The sequence below is a fragment of the Carlito syrichta genome, unplaced genomic scaffold (assembly GCF_000164805.1).
Source record: "Carlito syrichta isolate Samal-C Ts95f unplaced genomic scaffold, Tarsius_syrichta-2.0.1 Scaffold302841, whole genome shotgun sequence".
Classification (NCBI taxonomy): Eukaryota; Metazoa; Chordata; class Mammalia; order Primates; family Tarsiidae; genus Carlito; species Carlito syrichta.
The window spans coordinates 398325-426308 of NW_007246937.1; the positions used below are offsets into that span (position 1 = coordinate 398325).

The 27984-nt window shown below is 41.8% G+C and overlaps 1 protein-coding gene across 3 annotated transcripts in view; it reads left to right on the forward strand.

Annotated features, from left to right (window-relative positions):
* Nucleotides 1-27984, forward strand: part of TNC (tenascin C) — a 100094-nt gene that overhangs the window by 21995 nt on the left and 50115 nt on the right. Inside the window, exons 2-11 of one of the 3 annotated variants that reach the window (XM_008057170.2) lie at nt 4540-5131; nt 7757-9166; nt 10526-10789; nt 11814-11929; nt 13127-13283; nt 16500-16769; nt 17718-17903; nt 18127-18216; nt 19480-19743; nt 27286-27558. In XM_008057170.2, coding sequence (XP_008055361.1) covers nt 4675-5131; nt 7757-9166; nt 10526-10789; nt 11814-11929; nt 13127-13283; nt 16500-16769; nt 17718-17903; nt 18127-18216; nt 19480-19743; nt 27286-27558 — 3487 coding nt within the window. In that variant the 5' untranslated portion in view covers nt 4540-4674. Of the gene's footprint in view, nt 1-4539; nt 5132-7756; nt 9167-10525; nt 10790-11813; nt 11930-13126; nt 13284-16499; nt 16770-17717; nt 17904-18126; nt 18217-19479; nt 19744-27285; nt 27559-27984 lie in introns of those variants that run through there. The other 2 variants (XM_008057171.2, XM_008057172.2) reach the window with 2 other exon arrangements.

Here is a 27984-nt window from a genome sequence, read left to right on the forward strand (position 1 = left end):
ATATAATATTTTGTAAGTATGTGTATGTATGTGTGCATGTGTGTGTTTATATAGTCTATAGAGCATAATTGTCTAGGAGCACTGAGAGAGGAGAAGTATCTACTTCACTGCAGAACTCTTATGCTTGCTTTAAGAGAAAGCTGTATATGCCAATGAAGGGGTTTCAAGAGTTGAGAGAGAGAAATTTCCAGAAAAAAATAACTCACTGGAGTCCATATGTTCACTACAAAACCTTCCTTTTATTGAACTCTTGTTGCTACCAAAGACTATGAGCCATTCCTTTTACACACATTATGTCATGTACTTTTCACAATGAAGATGCTCTCACCACCTTAATTAATGACAGGTTTCTGGCTTATGGTCATAGAAAAAACCTTGCACAAAGAAGAGAAAGTTGCTGAATAGTGTTTCAAATCCAGGAGAGTTTGTCTACCAAACCAGTGCTCTTCAACACCATTCTACTTACAGTCTGGTGTTCAGAGCTTGCTACATTCACAAAGAAGCCATTTCTACTGAGTAACAATTGCAACCAGAAAAATCTTTCTCCTGTTGTACTGCCTTCTTGTAACCAACCCTCCCTTCCTGCCTTACCCACAATACACAGGCACACACACACACATTCGCACTGGTTCTATCCTTTGGGGCCACAAGAGACAAGCCAGCTCTTGCTTTACTAGGATTTATGCATGGCACATCTACCCTCCTCAGTCTTGATTTTCTCAACTACAGGATAAACACGCACAGGTCTGCAGTCCTTCCTCCTACACAATATTTTCTAATTCTTTCATTGCTGAGCACTTCCCATAAAGATAAGAATCTGATTGTGTTTTGTAAAGAGTTTCTGTAGAATAGCTCATTTTGAAATTATAAAAGCCCTACATGATTTTTCATGTCTAACCTAAATATCTCAAACTGCAATCTCAAGTAATTTTCCCTAAGGTCCATCCTCAAAAGGGAAATAAACTAGCCACTCGTCTGCATGAGAATATTTTACATTCTTAAAGGTCATTATTTATTCCCTATCTTTTTCTTCTCTCATATAAATATTTCCAGTTCTAGTAAATTTATCTTCATAAGGTTTACCTCCCCACCCATCAGTAATTTCTGCATCTCCTCTTTGATCTTGATCCAAGTTGCTGCTGAGTTTATGACTAGATTCAACTAGGAAGGTCAACCTCAGGCTTAAGTAAAGGAGGCTATTGATGTGGACTCTTGATAGATTTTGTTCCCGGGAGTGCAACAAAATAGCAGCTACTGTTTAATGAGTACCTACCATAGGCCTGACACCATGCTGGGTGCTTTATGTACGGATCTCTAATCCTTAATTTTCCTTAGAGTGGTTTTGACTCCTGTATTATAAAGGAGGTTGTGGTTTAGAGAGGATAAGTAGTGCCAGAGTTACAGGGCTAGTGAGTGGCATTTGAACCCAGGTATGTCTAATTCCATAGTCTAAGCATTTTCCATAAATAGGTCTTTCTCAAAGTACTAAAACAGCCTCCTGTCCTCAGACCACCATGAGCTGATGGGAAATACACAATATTCAAGAGTAACATACCCTTCCCTCAAACAGTGCAACATTTGGCGGTCCAGTACACATCTCTTAAATACCACAGTGGAAAATCCTCACTCTGCCCACATTCTGGTCATTATTATCCTAAACTAATTGACTTGGAGTGTCAGCCAGCAACTACAGTGGCTTTTTAGATGGAAATGTAAGTCATTTAACAACACACACAAAAGTGTTGGGTAAAAGTCCAAAATTATTTCAAGCTTGTCCCATGGCCCTTTCTTAAAAAAACAAAAACAAAACAAAACCTAAGAATTGTTGGGGGGGTAGAAAAGAAGGACTTTGTGAAGGTGAAGAGAGTTAAACCAGCCATTCCAATAAAGTGTATAATCAATAAGTATTTGTCCAGTAAACAAATAAGACGACCAAATTGGTTTGAGAGAAAAGAACTTGCCAAGCTCTTGTCTTTATAATAATCTTTATTCAGTGACCTTATCTACATCACAGAACCACAAATTGTTATTGAGGAAACTAATTTGAATAAGAAAGCATGCTCAGAGTCAGGCGTGGTGACTCAGCCTATAATCCTGTGCTTTGGGAGGCTGAGGTGAGTGGATTGCCTAAGCCTGCGGGTTCGAGACCCGTCTAGGCAACTTGGCAAGACCTCATCTCTACAATAGATTAAAAAAATTAGCCAGATGTGGTAACGCACACCTGTAATTCCAGTTACTTGGAAGGCCGAGGCAGAAGGATTGCCGGAGCCTAGCTGGTAGAGGCTGCAGTGGCCGAGAGCGTCCCACTGCACTCCAGTCTGGGCAACAGAGTGAGACTCCAACTCAAAAAAGAAAAAAAAAGAAAGCATGCTCAGAAAGGTGTGCTTGTTTGTTTGTGTGCTTTTGGGCTAACCAGGCTTAGATGCCCTAAGGATACATTATATGGATAATTGGTAAAATATCAATATGAATATGATTAAGATGTGGTGAAGATATAGATGGAAGGTTAAATGCACAGCTGTTGCTTTCTTGGTTTCCAGATCCCTGTTCAGTCATATAGAAATGCTTCTCAGTTAATTTTTCCCTGCCACAATTCCTCTTTCGGTTTTGCCAAGCCTTTCTATTATCAAAAAAGAGGTGGTTAGTTGGGATCACATTGTTACATTCCATCATTTGGATAAAATCTTTCTGGAAAAGAAGTTAGAAACCTTCTTATAGGCTAAGCAATCCAAATACTACAGCTAATGGGCATAAATAGTGACCTTAGAATGCGCAAATTTAAGAATAGCATAGGCATAGGGAAATGTCAACTTGTGAGATGAATTATTAAAAACCAATAGTTCTGCAATTATTTTTTAACTACATGCAGGTGTATTTCCTTCTTAAAGAGAACCATTAGTGACTTCATACCATTATATTGTAACTCCCTAAAGGTTAGCCATGTCTTTGTGTCTTTACTCAATTTCTCAACCACCTTTGACAATTCTCCTTTCTACCTCTGCTACCTGATTGCCCATAGAGATGAATAGTCATAAGACAGATGAAGAAGACAATTGAGTAAGGTGAGAACTGCTTTCTGGTAGCATATTCTCCTCCACACTGTTTCCATTTAATCCTTCTCACGATTTAACATTCAGCTAAAATGTCATCATTTCCAATAAGCTATGCCTTACCACTCCTTGACAATTCCTTTTTTTTAAAACTCCATATGCAGTTATATTCTATACCACAAAATAAATCCTATCACTTTTTTCTTGCTTTGTCCCCTAAGTATTGAATGGATGATTCTATTTTCTTCTTAAGTCTATTGTTATGTCCTCTGGGGGATATGCACTTCATCTTATATTTATTTCTAACACCTATAGAACTCTGATTATTGTGGAAAACTCAGCATGAATTCTATAAGTATTTGTTGGGCTCATGGACATCCTTTCTGAACCATCTCTTGCTGTGAAACTCAGTTTGGATGACTGATCCAGGAATACTTTATCAGGCTTTTCTAAAAACTGTACTTTTGAAGGTTTTGGAAATACATCAAGGAGAAGGGAAACTGAGGACAAGAGAAATAGAGCTAGTAAGAAACACAGCTGTGATTAAAACTCAGTTTGCTTTCTGGGGTTCCTTATTTTAACCTCTGCATTTCATGACAGAAAAGAACCAGCAGATGGTGTTGAACTCAGTTTTGAGGATCAATAATAAGAGGCAAAAGTTACTGAACATCTACTGGGATTAGGGCCTTTATATCTCTATAATAATTCACTCAGAGGGCTTAGCTAGTAAATATTAAAGAAATTAATGGATGCACAAATTATTTCCACATAATTATTTTAGTTTTGTTTTCTTTTGAGTCAGGGTCTCATTCTGTCACTCAGGCTGGAGTGCAGTGGCAAGATCACAGCTTACCGCAGCCTCAGGCTCACTGTGGCCTCAACCTCCTGAACTCAGGTGATCCTGCCACCTTAGCCTCCCAAGTAGTTAGAGCTACAGATGCATGCTACCAAACCCAGCTAATTTTTAAAAAATTTTCTGGATCTTACTATGTTTCCCAGGCTGGCCTTGAACTCCTGGGCTCAAACAATCCTTCTGCCTCAGTCTCCCAAAGTACTGAGATTACAGGTGTGAGCCACCATGCCCAGCCTACATAATTATTTTAAGTCTGTCATTAGCCATTATGACCTTCATGATACAGAAAGTGAAATAAGGCAAAGAAAAGTTATACAACTTACTCAAGGGCCCAAAGCTAGAAAAGAACTACAAACCCCTGTCTGCTGTAGCCCTATGGGTCGCTCTTTCCTCTATACTTTGCTGTCTCCCTAAATTTTCAGAAGTTAAATACTGAGTGGAGTCCTTCCTTCAAGACTGCAAAGTTCTTTTAGACATCATTGTTTAATCACAGTATATAATGAAAGATTATCAGGGGAAACAGTATAACAATATTTAATGAAAGATTATCAGGGGAGCTTCAAACAGGAATGTAAAATCAAAATAGATTCCTTTAGTAGTAGATACTCATATGTTATTTTCCTTTGTTTACTTTAGAGGATAATTCTTTCAGGAAGATCAGAGACAACTAATTTGGATTCTTCTCTGTGTTTCTAAATCCCCAATTCTGTCAAGAGTGAGACACTCTAGGATCTAGAACTCCAGAAACACACAGCCAAACCCACCTCCACCATGGGGGCTGTGACCTGGCTGTTGGCGGGCATCTGTCTAGCTTTGCTCACCCTCTCTACTGAAGGTGGGGTTCTGAAGAGACTAATCCGTCACAAGCGGCAGAGTGGGGTGAACATCACCCTGCCGGAGGAAAATCAGCCGGTAGTATTTAATCATGTCTATAACATCAAGTTGCCGGTGGGATCCCAGTGTGCGGTGGATCTGGAATCAACCAGTGGGGAGAAAGACCTGGCCCCACCCTCAGAGCCCAGTGAAAACTTCCAGGAGCACACAGTGGATGGGGAAAACCAGATTGTCTTCACCCACCGCATCAACATCCCCCGCCAGGCCTGTGGCTGTGCCGCGGCCCCAGATGTCAAGGAGCTCCTGAGCAGGTTGGAGGAGCTGGAGAGCCTGGTGTCTTCCCTGCGGGAGCAATGCACTGCAGGTGCTGGCTGCTGTCTCCAGCCTGCTGAAGGTAAGAGCTGGCCCTCTCACTGTATGCAAGGGAGAAATTATGATGAGCATAGTAGACCATCAGTGGGTTCCTGGGTAAAGTAGTCTCACAGAGTGTCAACCACAAAGAGATTTTTATGGTCAAATGAATGTAGAGAATGTAGCCATTTCTCTCTCTTACTTAGAGGAGTCATGATGACAAATATTTCTCAGAGGCATTTTCAGGCCTCTAAGAAGTCCTACTTTGAAGCACACTATTTCACTTTCATTTTTTTCTTATTTTTTATAAGCTTCTAAAACTGATTTGACCATGGACTCTGTCCATTCTCTACCCCCAAACCTATGACTATACCATAAAATTTCTGCCCCCAAGAACACTCTCTGATAAGTACTGATGAAGTCTCATCACTTCATTATATAAATAGGGAAACAGAGGCCCAGAAGGAGGGTGGAATTTCTCAAGGTCTTGGAATGAGTGTCCAAGTTTGTAAGAACACTTTCCAGTATTCTTAAAAATGCACAATGCTGCCTGCAGGGGTGCTGAGTCTGGGAGAACTGGAAAAGATATTCCAATCTAATAGCAATGGTGATAATGATCACAGTCATGAATTAAGTCCCCTGGATGTACCAGGCATTACCATTATTATCTCATTTAATACTCGCAGCTACCCTTTAAGATAATGTTTAACACTCTTCTGCAGATCTAAGAACTGAGACTCAAAGGAACTAAACAACTAGTTTCACAAAGAGTAATGAGATAGGGGATTTGCACATGCCTATGTGTCTCATACTCCTCATTGAGGCCCTGTGTCCATGTGCATCCCATCTTAAGGAATTTTGCTGCTTTGAAATTATGTCATCTATATTCCCTAAAGTCAATAGAGCTACAGGAGTTTCAACACCTCCAGATCAAATATGAAAATCTCTGTTTCTGCCACTCAGAAAAAAAAAATTACCAAAAAGTACTCTGATAATTATTTCAAGAGGAAACTTAACTACCCTAACTGAACTAGATTTATGGTTCTGCAGGACATGTTCTAGTTTTTGATGGCAATTTAAAAAGTTGGCCGGGCTTGGTGGCTCAGCCTGTAATCCCAGCTCTTTGGGAGGCCGAGGCAAGTGGATTGCCTGAGCCCGTGGGTTCGAGACCATTCCGGGCAACTTGGCGAGACCTCGTCTCTACAGTAAAATTAAAAAATAGCTGGGCATGGTAGCACACGTCTGTAGTGCTGGCTACTTGAAAGACTGAGGTAGAAGGATCCCCGGAGCCTAGCGGGTCGATGCTGGGGTGACTGTGAGCGTGCGTGCCACTACACTCCAGCCTGGGCAAAGAAGTGAGACTCCAACTCAAAAAAACAAACAAAAAAAAGGTTTTCTTTATGCATAAATTAGTTTATCTTCCACTTCTGTCAACTTTCTGGCAAAATACAGATAAGAATACACAGTAAATGTATTCTTATCCGCCTCAGCCTTCCAAGTAGCCGGAATTACAGGCATGCGCTACCATGCCCGGCTGATTTTTTTATTTATTGTGGAGATGAGGTCTCGCTGCCCAGGTGGGTCTCGAACCCGCAGGCTCAGGCAATCCACTCACCTCAGCCTCCCAAAGGCGTGGGATTACAGGCTGAGCCACCGAGCCCGGCTCACAAACCAGCTTTTTAAAAAAGGAGATAAAATATATTAATACAACTGTATCTAGGTACAGATACTATAGAAGTGAGTTTTTTTCTCTCTAGGTTCCATGGAGGTTAGACCACTGACTTCTCCAAATTGAGCCAAAATAATATTTAGGCCTCACAGAACTGAAATACTGTCAGCCTTGACCCTACTTTCCTCAGGTCAACCCACCACAGAGCCTTCAGGATAGCAGGGAAAAAAGAGAGTTTCCTGAGGACAGAGCCAAACTGAAAGGTGTCCTACTGGAATTAGAAGGCTACTCTAACTGCCTCATTTAATTAGGAAAAACTAGAAAGTTTTGGTCACGTGAACCTACATACCAACTTGAGTCAACCCAAAACGCACTTTGGAAGAGAAAACAGAGAAAATAACAATGAGTAAGCTCTCAATGTTTTTATTACCTCTATTTGTACCCCAGGGAAGTGGGCTATTGGTTGCACTTGACCTATGGGCTTCTAAAAATCTAAATCCCTTCCCAAATGTGGCACAGCTATTGACTCAAAAAGTCAGAATTCAGTTCAGTCCAACCACTGTTTCTTGGGCATTTCTTACGTGCCTGCCCTTGACTCAGCACTAGAGAATTGCATCATAGTCCAGCATAATGCATTCCACAAGGCAATGACTCCTAATCACAGGAATCGTAAGACTTCTTGAAAATGTGACAAAAACTATGGATCTTCTCCCCAGCGGTGGCAATATACATTCATATGTCCCTATATGCTAACCACACACTGTCTTTACATTCAAGTCTATAATTTGAGGGAGTATAGTATAGGTTATGAGTTCCCACCTGATGTAACTGGATATGAATCCCATCTGATTTCATACACTAAACAACTGATTCTCAAGCCAGATGGAGCCCAAGGGTGCATCCATCCTCTGGCTGAATTTGAACCTGGATGTTTCAGGTAGATGCTGAAAAACTCGGCTACTTGAGCTCTGCTGAGAGTTTCTATCCTCTTCCTTGTAGCCCCTGTGGACACCAGGCCCTTGTGCAGTGGCCGGGGCAACTTCAGCACTGAAGGATGTGGCTGTGTCTGTGAACCTGGCTGGAAAGGCCCCAACTGCTCTGAGCCTGAATGTCCAGGCAACTGTCACTTTCAAGGCCAGTGCCTCGATGGGCAGTGCATCTGTGACGAGGGCTTTACCGGTGAGGACTGCAGCCAGCTTGCCTGCCCCAGCGATTGTAATGATCAGGGCAGGTGTGTGGATGGGTCCTGTATCTGTTTCGAAGGCTACACGGGAGCTGACTGCAGCCAGGAGATCTGCCCGGTACCCTGCAGCCCAGATCACGGCACATGTGTTGACGGCCAGTGTGTATGCCACGATGGCTTTGCTGGCGACAACTGCAATGAGCCCCTGTGTCTCAACAACTGCCACAACCGTGGGCGGTGTGTGGAGAATGAGTGTGTGTGTGATGAGGGCTTCACGGGTGAAGACTGCAGTGAGCTCATCTGCCCCAATGACTGCTTCGACCGGGGCCGCTGCGTCAACGGCACCTGCTACTGTGAAGAAGGCTTCACAGGCGAGGACTGTGGCAAACTCACCTGCCCACATGCCTGCCATGGCCAGGGCCGGTGCGAGGAGGGGCAGTGCGTGTGCTATGAGGGCTTCGCCGGTGCAGACTGCAGTGAGAAGAGATGTCCTGCCGATTGTCACAACCACGGCCGCTGTGTGAACGGGCGGTGTGAGTGTGACGATGGCTTCACAGGAGTCAACTGTGGGGAACTCAAGTGTCCCAATGGCTGCAGTGGCCATGGCCGCTGTGTCAATGGGCAGTGTGTGTGTGATGAAGGCTACACTGGGCAGGACTGCAGCCAGCTGCGGTGCCCCAATGACTGTCACAGCCGGGGCCGCTGTGTCCAGGGCAAGTGCATGTGTGAGCAAGGCTTCAAGGGCTATGACTGCAGTGATATGAGCTGCCCCAATGACTGTCACCAGCATGGCCGCTGTGTGAATGGCATGTGCGTCTGCGATGATGACTACACTGGAGAGGACTGTCGAGATCGCCGATGTCCCAGGGACTGCAGCAACCGGGGGCGCTGTGTGGATGGGCAGTGCGTGTGTGAGGATGGCTTTGCTGGCCCCGACTGCGCAGAACTGTCCTGTCCAAATGATTGCCATGGTCGGGGGCGCTGTGTGAACGGGCAATGCGTTTGCCATGAAGGTTTCATGGGCAAAGACTGCAAGGAACAAAGGTGTCCCAGCGACTGTCATGGCCAGGGCCACTGTGTAGATGGCCAGTGCATCTGCCACGAGGGCTTCACAGGCCTGGACTGCGGGCAGCGCTCTTGCCCCAATGACTGCAGTAACTGGGGGCAATGTGTCTCTGGCCGCTGCATCTGCAATGAAGGCTACACGGGGGAAGACTGCTCAGTGGGTGAGTACCAGTGTGCAGACCACTCAGTGATGGCCATGATGGGGTGTACACCTGGTATGTGCTGGAAAACTGTGTGCATGTTTATAAACACATACATACACGGTGATTCTTTGTGTGTATTAATATATTTCTATTAAACACACACACACTGATTCTTTGAGGGGTCCTGGTCATTCATTTGTTACAGGACTACCTATTTGAGGGCTCAAAGTCTCAGACAGGTAATGCAATTGTCCCAGGGACATGCAACTAATATATCACAGAGTTGATGTTTGAGTCTGCCTAAGTCATCTATCTTGAGTCTAACATCTAGTGCCCAAAATGAAGTAGATGAAGTGATAACTTCCCTTTTGCTAAACATCAACCTCCCTTCTTACTCTCCACTGACGTAAAATCAACAGTAAACAAGATATCTCTATTTGCATGGAAGTAAACATTCAGCTAAATTAAACAGATGATGAGATTACATAAATCCAACTGCTTTAAATGCACACTCAGCTAAAGACTGAAAGCCTGTCATCTGCGAGGTAGACCTGTCTCCTAATTGTCTTTCATTACTTTTTTGTGTGTTTTGTTTTTTTGTTTTTATCCCAAGGCCCATAAGCTCCTTAAAAGAGCACTGTTTTCAGCAGTCAGTACAGGGCCTGGTAGATAGTTAAGTGTTCAGTAAACACTGGTTAAATAAAAACACAGAAAGGAACAATAATGCTCATGTCTAATGAGAATCATCTTTGTACTTACCCCATCTACCATGGTATACTTATCATATGTAGAATTTCACCCTCTATTGAAGCAATCAGTGGTTAGGAATAAATAAATGACTGTTTGTTTAATGTGACTGAGGCAGAGAAGCCTGACTGGAAAGAATGCCAGGCACGCAGGGAAGAGGTGAGTTCTAAACCTAGTAAAGTGAGCAAACACAGACAGGTCCCTCTGTCTCATGCACATACAAAATGAAAGAGTTGAACCAGATGAGCCCAAAATGCCCTTCCATTTCTAAGGATGGGTTGCTCAAAGTTCAGAGCAGAGATCAAAGTTCAGAGCAGAGACTGCACTTTCCAATGCCAGTGGACTGGATTTGACCTAAAACCCAGACAGTGGAGAAGTAGAAGGAGTCTGAAGACCACACTGTTAAACTGAGACTTCAGCTTAAAGGTGATAGACTAATGGATGGACCACCACAGGTTTCAAAAATAGTCTTGATGTGTTCTGCCTTTTAGAGTAAATAGAAGCTGAATTTCAAGGGGGAAACTTTCAGACCTCTGTGGCTGACAGTAGAAGACAGATCAAAGGAAACAAACCTAGTGGGATTTTGTAGAGCACATTTTTGACCCAGATGATCCTTCTTATTTCTACCAGTGTCCCCTCCCAAAGACCTCATTGTGACAGAAGTGACAGAAGAGACCGTCAACCTGGCCTGGGACAATGAGATGCGAGTCACAGAGTACCTCATCTTGTATACACCCACCCACGTGGGCGGCCTGGAAATGCAGTTTCGCGTGCCTGGGGACCAGACATCCACCACCATCCGGGAGCTGGAGCCTGGTGTGGAGTACTTTATCCGCGTGTTCGCCATCCTTGAGAACAAGAGGAGCATTCCCGTCAGTGCCAGGGTGGCCACCTGTGAGTGAACAGAACTCTATTGGGCAACCTCACCTGCCCTCAACCCACCTAGCACACAACCCTCCCTTGTCTTGGCTCCTACAACCCTAGAGTTGTGCTTACACCAGTTAAGCACCTGGAACTCAGTTGAGTCCATTGGGTATATTCTTCAAGAAATTTCTATAAAATCCCCTCCTTACTCTTCTACATCCTTCCTGCTGTAGAGAATCATTACAGGTAGCACTTAACAAGTGTTTGCTATGCATCAAACACTGTTTTAAGCACTCTACATATACTAATTCATTTGACCTTATGAGATAGAAACTATTGTTAAGCCCATTTTACAGTTGAGGAAACTGAGACTCTGAATGGTTAAGCATCTCATCCCAAATCACACAGCTAACAAGTGATAGAGGTAAGACTTTAACCCTGACAGTCTGACAACTTTATGCTCTTAACCATTCTACTACCTTTCAGTGGAATGTCCTATTTTTTTAAGTGGAAACATTATGGTTTAAAAGTTTTTCAGTATAATTACCTTAATACCTGAAAAGCAAACTGTACCTAGAAATTGGCCCTTTCTTGCTTAGTAATAATAATATTGGCTGTCCTTTATTAAACTTGTACTACATGCCAGGAAGCAGACCCAGCAGTCTACAGGGAATATATTCCCTCAATCCTCAGTGCATTCCTGAAAGGCAGACATACTTACCTCCTTCTCCCAGGTGAAGAAGCTGAGGCTTGGTGAATTTTGTTAGTGATGGCAGAGCTTATTCTACCCAAGTCTATCTAATTCCAAAGTCTGTGCTTATTTTAGGCTTAACCACATGAAATTGTCAATATTTAATCATACAGTTGCTTCCAATATTAATTTTTACCCTGCCACACAGTAGATGAGAAGAATCTCTAAAGTGACTCCAGCTCTGGTTGTCAACCCCGACTGTAACAGCATCCACCTGGGGTTTAACAGAATCATGGGTATGTGACTTGCATACCACATACCTGCCCTGTGCTTATTATGTTCTGTTTGTGCTGTTCCTTATAGACTTGCCTGCACCCGAAGGCCTAAAGTTCAAGTCCATCAAGGAGACATCTGTGGAGGTCGAGTGGGATCCCCTAGATATTGCTTTTGAAACGTGGGAGATCATCTTCCGGAATATGGTAAGGAGCACAAAGAAGTGGCTGTATTTGACCCCAAGGATCTGAAAGATGGTCAAAGGGTTTTGCAGACTAGTCATATCAACTCAATTTCCTTAACTTTCAGTGAAGGACAAGGCTCCAATTAGCACCTCATGTGTTTATAGTTATATTTTAAGTGACCTTAGTTTTCTCCCTAATTTTAATAAGTCAGTAAATGTAGCAATTAGAGCTAAGAGCCTAGACAAATAAGTGTTAAGTCATGTCAAGATTCCAATTGCCCTTCAGCTTACAACTCTCTACTCAGAGGCAAAAAAGAGAAGAAATGGTGTCTACCTCAAAATTCCTCCAGGCATATCCAAGGTTTAAGCAACTACTCTCCAGGCCCAAAAGCACATGGAAGGCAAGAAAACTGCTCTCTGAATTTAAGCCCAGGCTTAAATTAGCCACAATCTAGGCTTTTAGAAATAAAGTTGCCATGAAAATGTGGATATAAATCATATTTTTTTTTTTAAATCTTAGATACTACCTAGGAGTGGAAAGGCTATGTCATACAACAGGTGTATGTTTGACCTTTTTTTTTTTTTTTTTTGAGTTGGAGTCTCACTCAGTCACCTGGACTGGAGTGCAGTGGCCGCTCCCGGCCATCGCAGCCTTGCCTGCTGGGCTCCAGCTATCCTTCCACCTCTGCCTTCCGAGTAGCCAGAATTATAGGCATGTGCTACCACGCCCGGCTGATTTTTTTGATTTATTGTAGAGATGAGGTCTCGCTGCCCAGGCGGGTCTCAGACCCGTGGGCTCAGGCAATCCACTCACCTCAGCCTCCCAAAGGCGTGGGGATTACAGGCTGAACCACCGAGCCTGGCTTGTTTGACGTTTTTTAAACACTGTCTGTGTAACTATAGAACAATCACCCTACTTCTCTGATGCAGTCCTTCCTATCAAAGGGGGTTTGAGGTTGTACCTTCAGAACTCCTTTCTGTCATTTGACCTGGGTGTCATAGGGGTAAATAGAGGTCTAAAAGAGGAGAAACAAACTTGAGAAATGTCTTTATCATCTCTGTATCCTCAGCACCTAACATACTGATCTGATACATAGTAAGTGCCTAATGGATAGAAGATAGAATAAAAGAGGAATGAATGAATGCAGAATGATTGAATCACACAAATGAAGAGACTGATACCTCCTCTAAGTCTTGCCAAGCTGTCTCTATCTTTCAGAATAAAGAAGATGAGGAAGAGATCACCAAAAGCCTGAGGAGGCCAGAGACCTCGTACCGACAAACTGGTCTAGCTCCTGGGCAAGAGTATGAGATATCTCTGCACATTGTGAAGAACAATACCCGGGGTCCTGGCCTAAAGAAGGTGACCACTACCCGTGAGTAGCACCTTTTTAACACCACTAATACAATGACAAAGCTGATTGCATCTCATAGCACTTCTAGTTGATCCACTCTTATATAGTATCTGTATCAATTTGCTTTTGCTACATTAAAAAAAACCTCAAATGTAGTAACTTAAAATAATAATTTTTCAGTTTGGTGACTTGGGATTGGACTCAGCTGAGCAGTTTGTCAGTTCTTACTGGGCTCACTCCTGCTGTGTGATTGAGCCTAGATGACCTCAGCCAGGATGGTGACTTTCTGCTCCACAAGGTCTCTCATCCCCCAGTATGCTAGCCTGGCCCTGTTCACATGGCTGTTGTGTGAGCTCAAAACTGGCATTAGACCACTTCTATCTAAGCAAATCCCAAGCCCAGTTCATATTTAAGGGGGAAAAACTGATCCATCTCTTGATGAAAAGAGTTTCAAAGCCACATTTTAAAAGGTCATGGATACAGGGAGATAAATAATTGAGGCCATTGCAAATTCTCTACCACATAATCTAATTTAATCTTAGCACCCGGTTCTATGAGGCATAGGCAGGGATACTATTCAAGAGTAGAAACTGAAGCTTGGAGAAGTTGAAGCGCTTTAACTGACACGGTTAATACTATTAGGACTACAACTTTAAGCCCGGGAGGTTTTATAACATTAACTCCATTAACACTAGCATTGACTTGTCTCTGGTTTAGCCAGAATTTTGATTCCATGTCTTCAACAGGAAACAAAATAAAATTTTTCTCACTACTAATGAGGTCAAAACTTCTTGGGGTAGAATAGGATTTAGTACTACTAGATCATTTGGTGATAAAAAGATCTGGATTTGGAACTGTTCTGTTACACCAGGGCACAAAATTTTTTAAAGAAAAAAGAAGAAAGAAAGAAAATAATTTTATATTGCCATATAGGAAACCCCTCATTATTTTCTTCAAGATAACATGTGTGCCAACTCTTTAAGGAATTGACTTTTCTTGGCAGGGGGTTGTTGGAAAAGTTAAATCTGTTAATGACAAGAAAGAACATTTTGCATTTAAATATTTGCACATTTTGCCTAACTCAGAGCCAGTTCATAGGATTTTCTCTTTCGTAAGCAAGTGTTTTTCATCATCCTGACATCTCTCTGTGGTAGGTAGCAAGCAGGTACCAACAGGAAAAAAAAATCATTAGATCACCAGGAAGACATAAAAAATATGCTTATTTGCTGTAGAGAAGGTACACTGAAAATACAAAAGATATTTTTTTCACTTGTCCTTTGAAGGATCACTGGAGCCCAGCAGGTCGACACTGGCGTGACTGTGAACATGACCCTGCACGCTAGCCTGGGCAACGGAGTGAGACTTCAACTCAAAAAATATAAAATAAAATAAAGTAAAATAGGGAAATGGCTGCTTTATTTTTTGTATTTCAGGACAAACATCCTAACTTTGAAATTCCATAATCACATAAATATCAACATTAAGGGATAGATATTTACCTTTAGTTTTGCTGATATGCCTGAACTTTTCCCACTTTTAAAGGGCCTTAAATTTTAGTGCAAAACACATTTGGTTCCTTCTCTCTGGCATCCACATAGACATTGTATTATACCTATTTTTGATACATGAATATTTTTGAGAGGCATATAGGAAGAAAAGAGCACAGGCTTTGGAGACAATCAGGTTTGAGTTTGAATTCTATCTTCAGCATTCACCAACAGCTTGGAAAAGTCCATTTCTTTAAGCTTCAGATCCAGCATCTAGAATATTTTTTTCCTCCTTGGGAGATATCATACAAGTTAAGACATAAATAACAAAGCACCCTGCTTGCATATGATAAGCATGAGTGATGTTAGTTTTTGTGATTTGAGGGCCCCAAATCTAGAAAGATATTGGTGTCCTTGATTGAATGCCAACTTATTTAATGAAGAGGTTGCTAAAGAAGGCAGTAGGTATGGTTTAGATATTGCTTGCAACTATAAGAATATAGGACAGGCAGCTTCACTGTCATTTTTTTAGCATCATTTTTGTTGTGTGTTTTATGAGTTTATCATCTGTGAGCTAAGACTGATGAATCAACATTTAGACTTCAAAAAATAGACTGCAGCTTTCTCATCATTGACTATGAATTATTCTTCCTTCTCATTCCCTGCATAAAGCCAAGTTCCTATTGTTTGATATTTTTTACTGAATCATTGCTTGAAAACACAAACTTAGCTATCAAAAGAAGAGGAAAGAAACATTTACTGGATGCCTAATATGTGCCTGTCTCTATGCTTGTATTAAGAAAGACCAAAGACCCACTCAATTAATGCATGAATGAATGACCCCATCTAAATTGACTCAAACTGTAGAGAAATCTGTTACAGAACGGTGAGAAAGGTACAATATTAGAGTGCTCTTTAAGGACAGCAGCATCCACAGGGAGAGAATATGTGTTTACCAGATTGCAGCAAGGTCAAAGAAGATTTTTTGTTTGGAGGTGATATGTAAGTGAGATTCTAAAGGATGAACAGAAGAGTTTTGGAAAGGGTGAGGGAGAAGTCTCAGGTGAAAAAACAACAAGAACAACACAAGAACAGCATGAGCAGAGACCAGCTAGTAACCAATGGCACAGTGTATTCCCAAAACTCTGAGCAGCATGCTATCAGAGTTCGAAACACAGGAGTGGGTGGGGCAGAAAAAGCCAAGACGAGTCTTAAAAAAATAGACAAGGTTTGAGATGGCAATGACTTTCTTGCCTGAATTCGCTTCATCAAAATATAAGTTTCCATACACTGTCACTTTCCTGCTTCATAATCCTGATGGAAAAGTTATCAACCATCCAGGCAGTTTTGTCTAATTAAAAAACTATAGAGACTAAGTCAATTTTTTTTTTTCAAATGAAGTAGCCTTTAAGCATGTTTCCTCAACTTACAAGAATAGTAATACTAATAATAAAAAGGAACAATCCTTTTTCATGTGATAGCCATGTGCCAGGCTCTGTATTAGATGTTGTAAGCTTTATTTCCTTAATATTTTGAAAAACAAAAACCATTAGAGGCAGCTGCCAGAATCCCCACTTATAGCTTATCAAACAGGAAACTGAGGCTCAGATAGGCAAATAAAGTCAAGTGGTCAGTCAGTATACACCTAAGTGTATGCCCATAGGTCTGGAGAGTTGCAAAGCCCTCTCTCGCCCAGCCTCTCACACTAGCCTGACCTCTGAAACTGCTCTGTCCTCTCTACTTGTCACAGGTTTAGACGCCCCAAGCCAGATTGAGGTAAAAGATGTCACAGACACTACTGCTTTGATCACCTGGTTCAAACCCCTGGCTGAGATTGACGGCATTGAGCTTACCTATGGCATCAAAGACGTGCCGGGCGACCGCACCACCATAGATCTCACACAGGATGAGAACCAGTACTCTATTGGGGATCTGAAACCTGACACCGAGTATGAGGTGTCCCTAATCTCACGCAGAGCTGACATGTCTAGCAATCCTGCCAAAGAGACCTTCACAACAGGTAAGGGGTCTTCCCCTGTTAATATAGTAAAGGAAGAATTGAAAGATGTCTATCCCATTCCACGTTGGGATGTCTACCAGGCTCATTTTATAGTTAAAAAAAATGAAGTAGGGAATTCTACTTCCTTAAATTTTTTTTAAAATATTGCATCTATTAATTAACATTTCAAAGAAAAGAAGTACCCCCAAATAACTTTCCAAAGCATTTTGTGGTGGGTACACATAGAAGATGCCACTCTGGTATTTTCAGACAAAAGTTCTAGTTAAAATAAAATTCATGGCAATAGTGGGAAACTGCCAGAGGAGGGGGATGGGATTGGCAGTTGAGGGAAACTGCCAGGGGAGGGCAGGACACCTCATCAACAAGGGTGCCTGCATAATGAACATTTGTATACCTAACCCTGAATTGTACCCCACATCTTTAAAATAAAAAATTTTAAAAAGTAAATAAAATTCAAATAACTATTTTAAAAATAAAATTCAGTAGTATATAAAAAACATAATAGACTAAGTAGCATTTTAACCTCTTAGCCTATGGTATTATTTTAAAAATACTGATGTGTCAAGTGTTCATTCAATAAATATTTTTTCAGAGCCCAATATAGTGAGTGCTGTGAATTATTAGGAATACAGTAAGGAAACACAACAGAACAGTTCTTACACTTGTGAGTTTATTTATAAGGTTTTGCATTGTTCTTTAAGCACAAAGTCTGAGAAAAAAACACAAATGACTAAAGTGTCACATGCATCAATAATGAGAAAAGGTGCCAAATCTGTAGTATCTGTTTTGATTTGTGCATGAGTTATGGAGACAGACAAGTGTATCGATGGTTTTATCATTTCTCTCCAGGGGCGGGTACCTTTCATGTATCTGCTTGAACTGTTCAAGACTCCTGCTCTCCTGGTGCCTGGTGTTTTTAATGTGAATGTTCTTTCTTCTCCCAAACAGGCCTGGATGCTCCCAGGAATCTCCGACGTGTCTCCCAGACAGATAACAGCATCACCCTGGAATGGAGGAATGGAAAGGCAGCTATAGACAGTTACAGAATTAAGTACGCACCCATCTCTGGGGGTGACCATGCCGAGGTCGACGTTCCAAAGAGCCAACAAGCTACAACCAAAACCACACTCACAGGTGAGCTCTGCATGCCTGAGCCAGCTGGCCCCAGGTGTCCTCAAAGGCATGTCCCCATTTTGCAACCCGCCAGAAAGAGAAATAAATTCAGTTCCCAGAAATTCCTCTCACTTGGACTGTAAGTTTGTTTGTGAGACATTCTGGACTTCAGGACAATTTTTTATCATCCTCTGAAAGTCTTTTCAGTTGAAGACTGAATCTGAATCTGCACATTCTCTCTTAGGTCTGAGACCAGGAACTGAATATGGAATTGGAGTTTCTGCTGTGAAGGAGGATAAAGAGAGTAATCCAGCAACCATCAATGCGGCCACTGGTGAGAGACACCTGGAAATCCCATCCCAGTGAACTGGCACTGGACTGACAAGAGAGGGCCAGTGAGGCTAAAGCCTATTTTATTTTATTTTATTTTTATTTTTATTTTTTTGAGTTGGAGTCTTACTCTGTTGCCCAGACTGGAGTGCAGTGGCCGCTCCCGGCCACCGCAGCCTCAACCTGGGGCTCCGGCGATCCTTCTGCCTCAGCCTTCCAAGTAGCCGGAACAACAGGCGTGCGCTACCATGCCCAGCTGATTTTTTTATTGATCGTAGAGATGAGATCTCGCTGCCCAGGCAGGTCTCGAACCCGCGGGCTCAGGCAATCCACTCACCTCAGCCTCCCAAAGGTGCGGGATTACAGGCTGAGCCACCAAGCCTGGCTCTAAAGCCTATTTTAAAAGAAAAAAGTAGAAGCCCAGAGGAGGAGGGGACCTGGAGTACCATCTAGACTGGGTTTCTAAATTCAAAAATTGAAGTATGGTCCAGGATTCTAAATGATGCCAGTGCTACTCTTTCTACACTGAAAGGAGAACAGGAGACTTAAAAAAAAAAAGAAGAAGAAGAAGAAGAAGAAGAATTAAAACCAGGCTTTATAAGTCTACAACATGTTTAAGTTGGTAACAATTCCATTTTTCAATAAACTATTATGTAGTCAAAACACATCTAGGGTGTTTGCTTCTGAGGAAACACCTAATGGTGTACGTCTGTCAAGCAAATTGTAAGTGGCAGGACCATAGTTAAATTCAGGTCCTGCTCTTACTCACTGTATCCTATGACCACAGCCTGTGGGTAAGGATGGCTTGAGGCCATTGATTCTTCTTCAAGTTGTTATTGTTGTTTCTGAAAATTTTATAGTGCAAAAAGAAAAAGAAAAAGAAAACTCCCTCTGCTTCTCCACCGACCTCCACCTTACCTCCCTAGGTACTGTGAGGAAAAGGGAGGCAGTTGCATCGAGAGGACATAGATCACCATTCAGTGTTCACTTTATGCAGGATCCAATAATGGGCATTTGCATGCATATTTTTAAAAATCTTTGGTTCCAAGATACTTGTAGATTCACATGCAGTTGTGAGAAATCATATAGAGTGACCTCATATGTCTTTCATGCAGTTTTTCCCAAGTGTAACATCTTGCATAAAATAGAAAAATATCACAACCAGGAAATTGACATTGATACTCCTCTATAGCAGACCTAGGATTCCAGTCCAGAGGCAGCCCTGCCTCACAGCCTGAAGAGTATTCCTCTCTCTGTTTCCTCCCAGACATAGATGCACCCAAAGACCTACGGGTTTCTGAAACTAAGAAGACTGGTCTGACTCTACTCTGGAGGACACCGTTGGCCAAGTTTGACCGCTATCGCCTCAACTACAGCCTCCCTGCAGGCCAACCGGTGGAGGTGCAGCTTCCAAGAAACACTACCTCCTATGTCCTGAGAGGTCTGGAACCCGGGCAGGAATACACCATCCTCCTGACAGCCGAGAAGGGCAGACACAAGAGCAAGCCCACGCGCCTAAAGGCATCCACCGGTGAGTCTGCCCCTGAGCTCCCTCCAAACCCTTTGTAGATTCTGAGATCCAGGTATCCCCTCAGCCAGGTTATACTCATATGAGAAAGTAAGATGGGAAATCATACTACTTTCTCCATCCATGAAGTCCCTTGATGCCACTTTGAAAGGGCTACTTGCTTGTCTTTCTTGAGTATGAACTTTTTCCTCTTGTTAACTGATTCAGCAAAGTTCCCTGACCAGGCAATAGAGGTTTTAAAATATTTCTTCCTAGGAAAACTTAAAGCATCTGAGTTTGTGTTTGTCTTGTTTTCTTTTGTTGTTTTTTTTAATTATATGTGTTTCACAGAATCTTTTAAATTATTTATTTCACTCCTTTAGCCTAACAATTAACTTTTCATTTTATTTCTTTTAAAGGTGACCAGGATATAAAAATTGTGTGGCTATTTTCCATGAAACGTTTTTATACCAGGTCTTTTGCTTTCTGCCAAGGTTAAACCTGAACCTTTGAGACTTCCTCAGTACCCTTTTCATTTTCTGTTTTATCTTAGTCATTTAGAGGCAAACCTGGTTTTTCCATGACGACAGCTTAATCCTGACCTCCGGTGTCCCTTCTAGCCCATCCATTCTGCTCCTTGAACCTGCTGCCATGTTTCCTCAGAGGCTTAATTGAAGAGACAGAAAAAAAGTGCCTTCCTATATGAAAAATATGCACATTCAATTTTGGCTACAAAACATTAAGATATATAGGTGACAAATGATACATTTCCAGGATTTTCAAGTAGTAGTCTTCACCTTCAATTTAATTAGTAAGCATGTATTAAATGCCTGTGCATATATTGTACTGTGCTGATATTTGAAAAGTAGGTCGCAAAGTCAGTACTGCTATGTTAACTCATGTGTTCCTGTTCACAGTCCTTGGGGAAGCAGATATTCAGAATATTAGACAGAACTCAGTCAAGAGAAAGGAGTGATCAGGGGGAATCAGGAGCAGCTATCAAAGGTATCATTGCAGAAATGTTACTCTAGCTGATCCTTGATAAGAAGAAAAAAGGATATAACAATGAGCATAGTTGGAAATGCCTTACCAGAGCCTTTGTCATTCACAAATATCCTCAACAGAAATCTCAAATCACAGTCACAAAAGATAGAAGTTTTCTTTCTCATAAAATGAACCTGGAACTGAGTGGCTCATGGATTGCATAGTAGTTCCATGGACCCATGCTGCTTCTGTCTTTCCATTGCACCATTTTTAATTTTTGGCTTCTGTTCTCAAAGTCACCTCAGTGTTACAACATGGCTGCTCTAGTACATGTATCATATCTGTTTTCTAGGCAGCATGAGAGAGGGAGGACCAAAACTTCAAAAAAGGGGTACTTTCTAGATGAGTCTTTCTGGAACCCTCACCCATCACTTCTCACATTTCTCACTCTTAGCTGTGAGATTGAGAGAGGTAGCCTTCTGGCTGAACATGTTGCCATCAACATAAAGTTTTGGTTGCTTATAAGGAGAACAGATAAGTTTGATAGGCAAAGAAGAATCCCTGCCAGAAAGTCTGAAGTGAGTCCAGGGGGGCAATTGTGTTGATTTTGTGCATCAATGGCTTCCTATCCAGCTATAAGATGATTGTCAAGGATGCTCTGCAGGGGTAGTTTCATCAAAGGTATGGGAGAGAATAGAATCAAGAAAAAATAAAGCTAAAGTAGAGATTTGAACATTTCAGCTTTGTAAACATGAGCTTGTTATGAGGTATCAAGGGACAACAAACGAATCAGAAACACAAGAAGGAAGAAATCTCCTCTCTTTATCCTCCCTCTTCTTCCCCACTCCTCTCCTCTCCTTTTTCTTCCTTCTTCCCTTACCCCCCCTTCTCCTCCTCCTCCTCTGCTTCTCTCATCTTTCCCCTGAGTTTGATCAAAGAAACATTTCTATCTCAGTTACTTTACCTTCTGGTTATGCCCACATTACCTCCTTTCTCAGTGAAGAAGCCCTATACCTCAGCAGGAAAGGGTTTAGCTCCCTGAACTCTTGAGTTTGGAGCTTCTACACTGGAGAAAAGAATAGCTAGAAGGTTTACAGGCTGGAATTACTTTGTCTCCATCTAAGAGCCCAATATTGGCATTCTAAAGTCTCACTAATTTTATTTTCCTCACCATGCTTCCTTAATGCTGTTTCAAAGATATCATGTTGTATATTGAAAGATATTCTTTAGGAAAAACGTGCAAAGTTCTTTTTGTGGGTTCTTCTTCATTGTCTGCGGAATACTTCCCCCTAGTGAAGACAGCATTTCTTTTCCTCTCTTGAATTCCATCTTTCAAAGTCTCCTGCGCTTACTTTGTCAATAAAATACGAGAACCTCTTCATAGCAGAAGCCTATAAAGTGCCACTCAATGTCTGTGGAGTTTAAAGAAAAGATGGGAAATTGGTGGTCCCATTTTTCCCAGGGAATTCCAGGGCTGTAGTCATGAATTGGGCCATGGGGCAAGCCTTTTCCTTGATATAAGACTGTATTAAAAGTATACATAACCTGACCACCCATCACACCTAAAATAAGGACCAAAGACCCTTTTGTGAGTTACAGGGCCCTATAGAATCTAGCCCTTCCCATCTTTCTGACTGTGGTCCCACCATTCATGCCCTTTTCATTTCACCATGGCCAACCTGGCCTTCTCATTCTTCTTCAAGCATGTGGAGCCTGGTCCTACTTCAGGCCTTGGCTGTTCCTGTTCCCTGGACAGCACTCTGCCTCCAGTGCTCCCAAAGCATGTTACCTCTTTTCATTCAGCTCAAGTAGCATCCAAAACTGAGGACTTCTCTGACCAAGGGTCTGGAAAGGCTCCCCCATCTGACCCACTCCTCATGCTCTAGAGTTCCTTGTCTACCTTGACGTTAACTCATCTCTCTTGATGTTATGTGGTGCAATAGTTGACTTATTTCTATGGCCTGTCTCCCCTTACTGGCCTGAATGTAGGACTATCTCCTTTACCCATGGCTGCATCCCCAGTGCCCTAAACACAGCCAAGCACACAGTATGACCTTCATGAGTGTTTGGGGACCCCACTACTCCAGAGTCCATATTTCTGTTGAATTTTCTGGTCCTTTCCTTCCACCTCTCCATGAACAGACCAATTCTCTCCTTAAGGACTAAGGGGAAGGGAATGGAAGTCATTCCCCTGGAAAGTCTTCAATTCAGCTTAATCTGGATAGTAAAGGAAGGAAGAAAAGAAAGAAAGAGGAAAGGAGGGATAAAAGGAAAAAAGGTAGGTGTTTTTCTGTTAGCATTAAAATGGTGTCAATGTATGCCAGGCATCTTTCCTCCTCTCTCCTTCCCTTCACTCTTCTCCCCTACCCTCCTCTCCTCTCCTCTTTCCCTCTGCTTTTGTATGCTAATAAGCCCTGCTTAAGTTCAAAGCCACGAATTGGTTGTGAGCAGTAAGAGAAATAAAGCAAGGAAGATAGGAAGAAACATAAAGGCAGTGAAGTATTTTTCCACAGCCACACAAGCCTGAACAGTGATACCCCAGTAACTCCCAGGAATTTTGGAAGCAAAAAGATGGAATTTTGTTTGTAGCTACAGCTACAAGTAAGAGAAAATATTCTGCTCTGATTTACCATTTTGATTTTCTCATAGAGCAAACTGGAATTTATTCAAATATTTATCCATCCAATAAATATTTATTTTATGCCTACTACAGTCAGGTGATGCTGAAATATAGAACATAAAGACCTCTCTTGTCAGGAAATAATGCATATTACCATAAGAAAGAGAGAACAAAATTATAAAAACAAAATTATAAAAATGTACCTTGTTTGCTTTAAAAAGGGACATGTGGGAGGCTGCAAAGGCATAGAGGCAGGTACCCACCACAGACTGAGCCAAGGAATAAAGAACATCAGAGAAGGCTTTTTAGAAGAAGTGATACTGGCTGAGTTCTGAAAAAGGAGTTGGTTGGGCAAGTAGAGAAACAGTAAGGACTGTTCCAGCATGGGGAATAGTAGGGTATGAGGTTAGAGATATCATTGGGGACATCAGCAAAGGGGCTTGAGCTTCATTTCTGATAATTACAAAGAGTCACTGAAAGTTTTAAGGCAGCTAAGGATCAATTAGGATCAATTATCTTATCTCTACAAGATGAGATAGAGGCCACTTGACTTGGGGTCATCAGGTTTGGATCTGACCATGCCCCTTCTGTGGGAGGACTACTCTTTCTTTCATAAGTGAACACTGACAATGGGTTTTCAGCAAGCTGACACTTGGTAATTACTATCTAGAAGATGGTAGAAATCTAAAGATTGAAAGTTGCCAGTGCCAGAAATTCCTCCAGGCCAGATGGTTGACCCACCGTGAGCACAGAAATGGGATTTCAGAATTCTCATTTCCCAGGCCCACTGACATTGCTCAGAGGGTAGATTCTGGTACTCAGCTGTAAGAAAAAGACAACAGCCTTTTTCATCAAGAATACCAAGAAATGAAGTGTGGAACTCTACAGTGGAAACACTTGGCTTCTGGGGCAGTAAGCCCACAGCAAGTCATTTGCTGTTGAAATGTAGAGTCAACATTTATGTGAACCCTCTTGGTCCCCACCTCAACTATTGTCTACTGTATTTTTATTCATATTTTCCCCCGTCTTTCATAATTCTTACCCCTCCCCTTTTAATTTACCTACTGATTTTTTTTTTTTTCATTAATCAGTATTTTTTATTATGGTTTTGTGGGGTACAGTTAAGGGTTAGGTGTACAATGACGTTTCATTTAGGCACCCTGTAGATAAGAAGTGTTTTCCCATCCCCCGACAGATATTTGCTACTGTTAATCCCATCCCCCTCCCCCCCATAGTTTCGCAGTACCATCCGTCATTTTCTCATAGTATTGCATTGGATGTTCAAGGTCCATTATATGAGTGAGAACATGTGATATTCGGATTTTTGTTTTTGTGAGAGGTCACTCAGTATTATAGACTCTAGTTCCATCCAGGTTGCAGCGAAATTCATGATTTTGTTCTTTTTTATGTCTGCGTAGTATTCCATCGTGTATATGTACCACATTTTTTTAATCCAGTCCTCTTTTGATGGGCAGCATGGTTGTTTCCAGGTTCTTGCTATTGTGAACAATGCTGCGATAAACATACGTGTGCAGGTATCTTTTTTATAGAGTGATTTGTGTTCTTCAGGGTATATTCCCAGTAGGGGGATTGCAAGGTCATATGGAAGGTCAATTTTTAGAGCTTTTAGGAATCGCCACACTGCTTTCCACAGAGGTTGCACTAGTTTACACTCCCACCAACAGTGTACTCTACCTACTGATTTTATTTGTGAAAGTTGCGCTTTTCATTTATTTTGCTATTTATTTATTTGTTTAGTGATGGGATCCAGGTGGATCACCAATGACATTTACTACAGATATGGCCACAGCATTCCTCTCTAATAAGCCAATGCTTTCTCTTGATTTGTCTATCCCCCTGCCTGCCAAACAAAAAGAAGAATAGCCGAAAATTTTGACAAATGTATCAACACCATGACTATTACTATTTACCGAACAACATGACATTATGTGAAAATCCCTCCATCAATTGTATGAACAGATCTAGCAGGATGTGAGGGGCATTGTGTGAAAGCATCAATGGCACGTTAAAAAACTGATTCAAAGATTCTTTCTAATCAGAAAGAGACATTTTCCAGTGAGAATCTTCTCTCTCCATTCATCTTCTAACAGCTTAATGGGCACCTCACAATCACCTCCCTCTCCCAGTTAGGTAACTCTCTTCGTATCTCTTGTAAACTGGAATCTAAAATTTCTTTCACAGAAAAAAAAATGTTTTATGTCACAATTAGAGGTAAAGCTTAACATACAGATCCTGCAGAGGAAAGGCAGTGACTTAATTCACGCCAACAGATAAGTTGTCAGTGTCAGACAAATTCCTGACAGGTAGTTCTGGACAGCAGAGGGACAAAAAGAGGAAAATGGGCTAAGAAGGGGAGTTAAAGAGCCCTAGGATCAGTGTCATTTTTCACTTAGATATGTTTTGATCCTGCATCTCCTTATGAATCAGGATTGCTGGAGTATTTAAGAAGGATGTGCTCCTAGGTTTTCTTGTGCTCAACTCCCAAGGTCAAGGGTATAATTATTATATTCTAGGACACTGTTCCTGGTCTCACAAGGGCCAGTGAATTGAGAGGTAATTGAGTCTCCTTTCTTTCCCCAGATACAGATATATGATTTAGACTTATGGGACTTCTTTTTCTCACAGAGACTATGTTTAGGTAGTTAAGAATTGCTATGGAGACTTGGGTGTGAGTTTCAGGACATGAATTTGGGTAAAGTGAGTCTATAGATGGCTATTCAAGATCAGGTATTGCAAACATTTTCTGTCAAGGATCAGAGGGTAAATGCAAACCATGAAAAAATGTGAAAACTCTTGTTAAGTTGCTGACTACCAAAATAAGCAGCAAGCCAGTTGAGAGCTTCAGGTCATAGTTTGTGGACCTCTGTTCTAGATCAAATGAAATTTGAAGGAGTATATGCTTTGTCAATATGAAAAAGTAGGAAGAATGTTCCCCAGAACCTGGAAAAGTCCGAATTGAATAGACTGTGGAAGGGAAATTTTTTCCCCTCTGAAAGGGTATCCTCAATTAAATTTCAAGTGAAGATTTTCAAGTTAGAAGTGTGCTTTAATGGACACATAGGGCTCATTTGAAATTAGCAGTATGAGACATAAATACAAATAGATGATTTGTTCTTTTAAATGAGCTAAAAAGCTGTTCCTATTCTCTTGTTTACAGGGTCCATTTCCAGAACAAATTATTTTCTTCCTAGGTCATGCAAAGTCCACTTAAGCTCAACCCTGGGCAAATTTTCTCTCTTTAGGCAGATCCAGATAAGTGAACTTTTACTGCATTTCCTGTGTTCAGGAGATGAATGGAGTACATTCGATTTTAGTTGAGCTTTATAAGATCTGTTTCTTCTGGGGTTCAGTATTTCTTTTTTCCAGTAAGGAACAATTTTTCAAAAGCTCACTGCCTAGTTCAGACTTAATAGTACTGTGTTAATTTTCCTTCTGTGATTCGCGTAAACTGATTTGAACCCTAGAAACTGACAAAATCCCTATATAAACTGTAAAAAAGACCCTCCAGAGGAAACTGAGGCAGCACAAAAAGGAATAGACTCTAAAAGGAGCCAGTTGTTTCAAAATACAGACGGCTGGACAGCTCAGACCATGACCCCAAGAACAGCTGAGGGCCACCTGTTTATGATGACAGACACTTCCCACAGTAGAAACTGAGGCCCAGAGCTTCACTAGCTTAGATGTATAGAGTTTTCTAAGTCCACAGGAACTGGTAAATAGGAAAATATCATTTCCAAAAGATAAGCCCAAATATGAAATAAGTATTGTTTTCTTGCTGGTGTTTTAATGGGGACCGCACCACCAGAGGATGCAGTGAGTAAAACTTGGCACCTGGACTGCGATGGTTTTCTGCACTGGCATTGGGTTTGCCATTCCTGGGTTCTCAGAAGCAAAGCATTTTGAGCAATAGTTTCACTGACCCCATCTCTGTCATTATTCAGAACAAACCCCTGAACTGGAAAACCTTACCGTGACTGAGGTTGGCTGGGATGGCCTCAAACTCAACTGGACGGCAGCTGACCAGGCCTATGAGCACTTTGTCATTCAGGTGCAGGAGGCCAACAAAGTGGAGGCAGCTTACAACCTCACAGTGCCCGGCAGCCTTCGGTCTGTGGACCTCCCAGGCCTCAAGGCTGGCACCCCTTATAGAGTTTCCATCTATGGGGTGATTCAAGGCTATAGAACACCAGTGCTCTCTGCTGAGGCCTTCACAGGTACCTCTTACCTCTCTCTGTATAGCTTGTTTTACTCAACAGGAAATTGTTTAAGGATAATCAGACACAAGTAGCTTTGGAATGTGCTTGTTCTACCACAAGTTATAATGCTATGAAGTCTAATACTGGACAGCCAGGCCTCCAGGTTATACAACCCAAGGCCCCTTCTAACACTTAACTCCATGTAAACGACACCCTTTGGAGTTGTACAGAGCCCAGCCTGGGTGACTATATATAGCCTCAGTGGAGGTGGCCTTAGCTCTAAAAGAGGCTACCCCCTGTTAAGGGATATTACAGAACTCTATTCAAAAGAGGAAGGGGAAATCACAAAATTAATCCCTTCATCGGGATTAATGGTGAACCCAATTGTTTAATATGACTAGAAAACTATTTTTCCACATCTCTTTCTTTTTTATTTATTTCTAA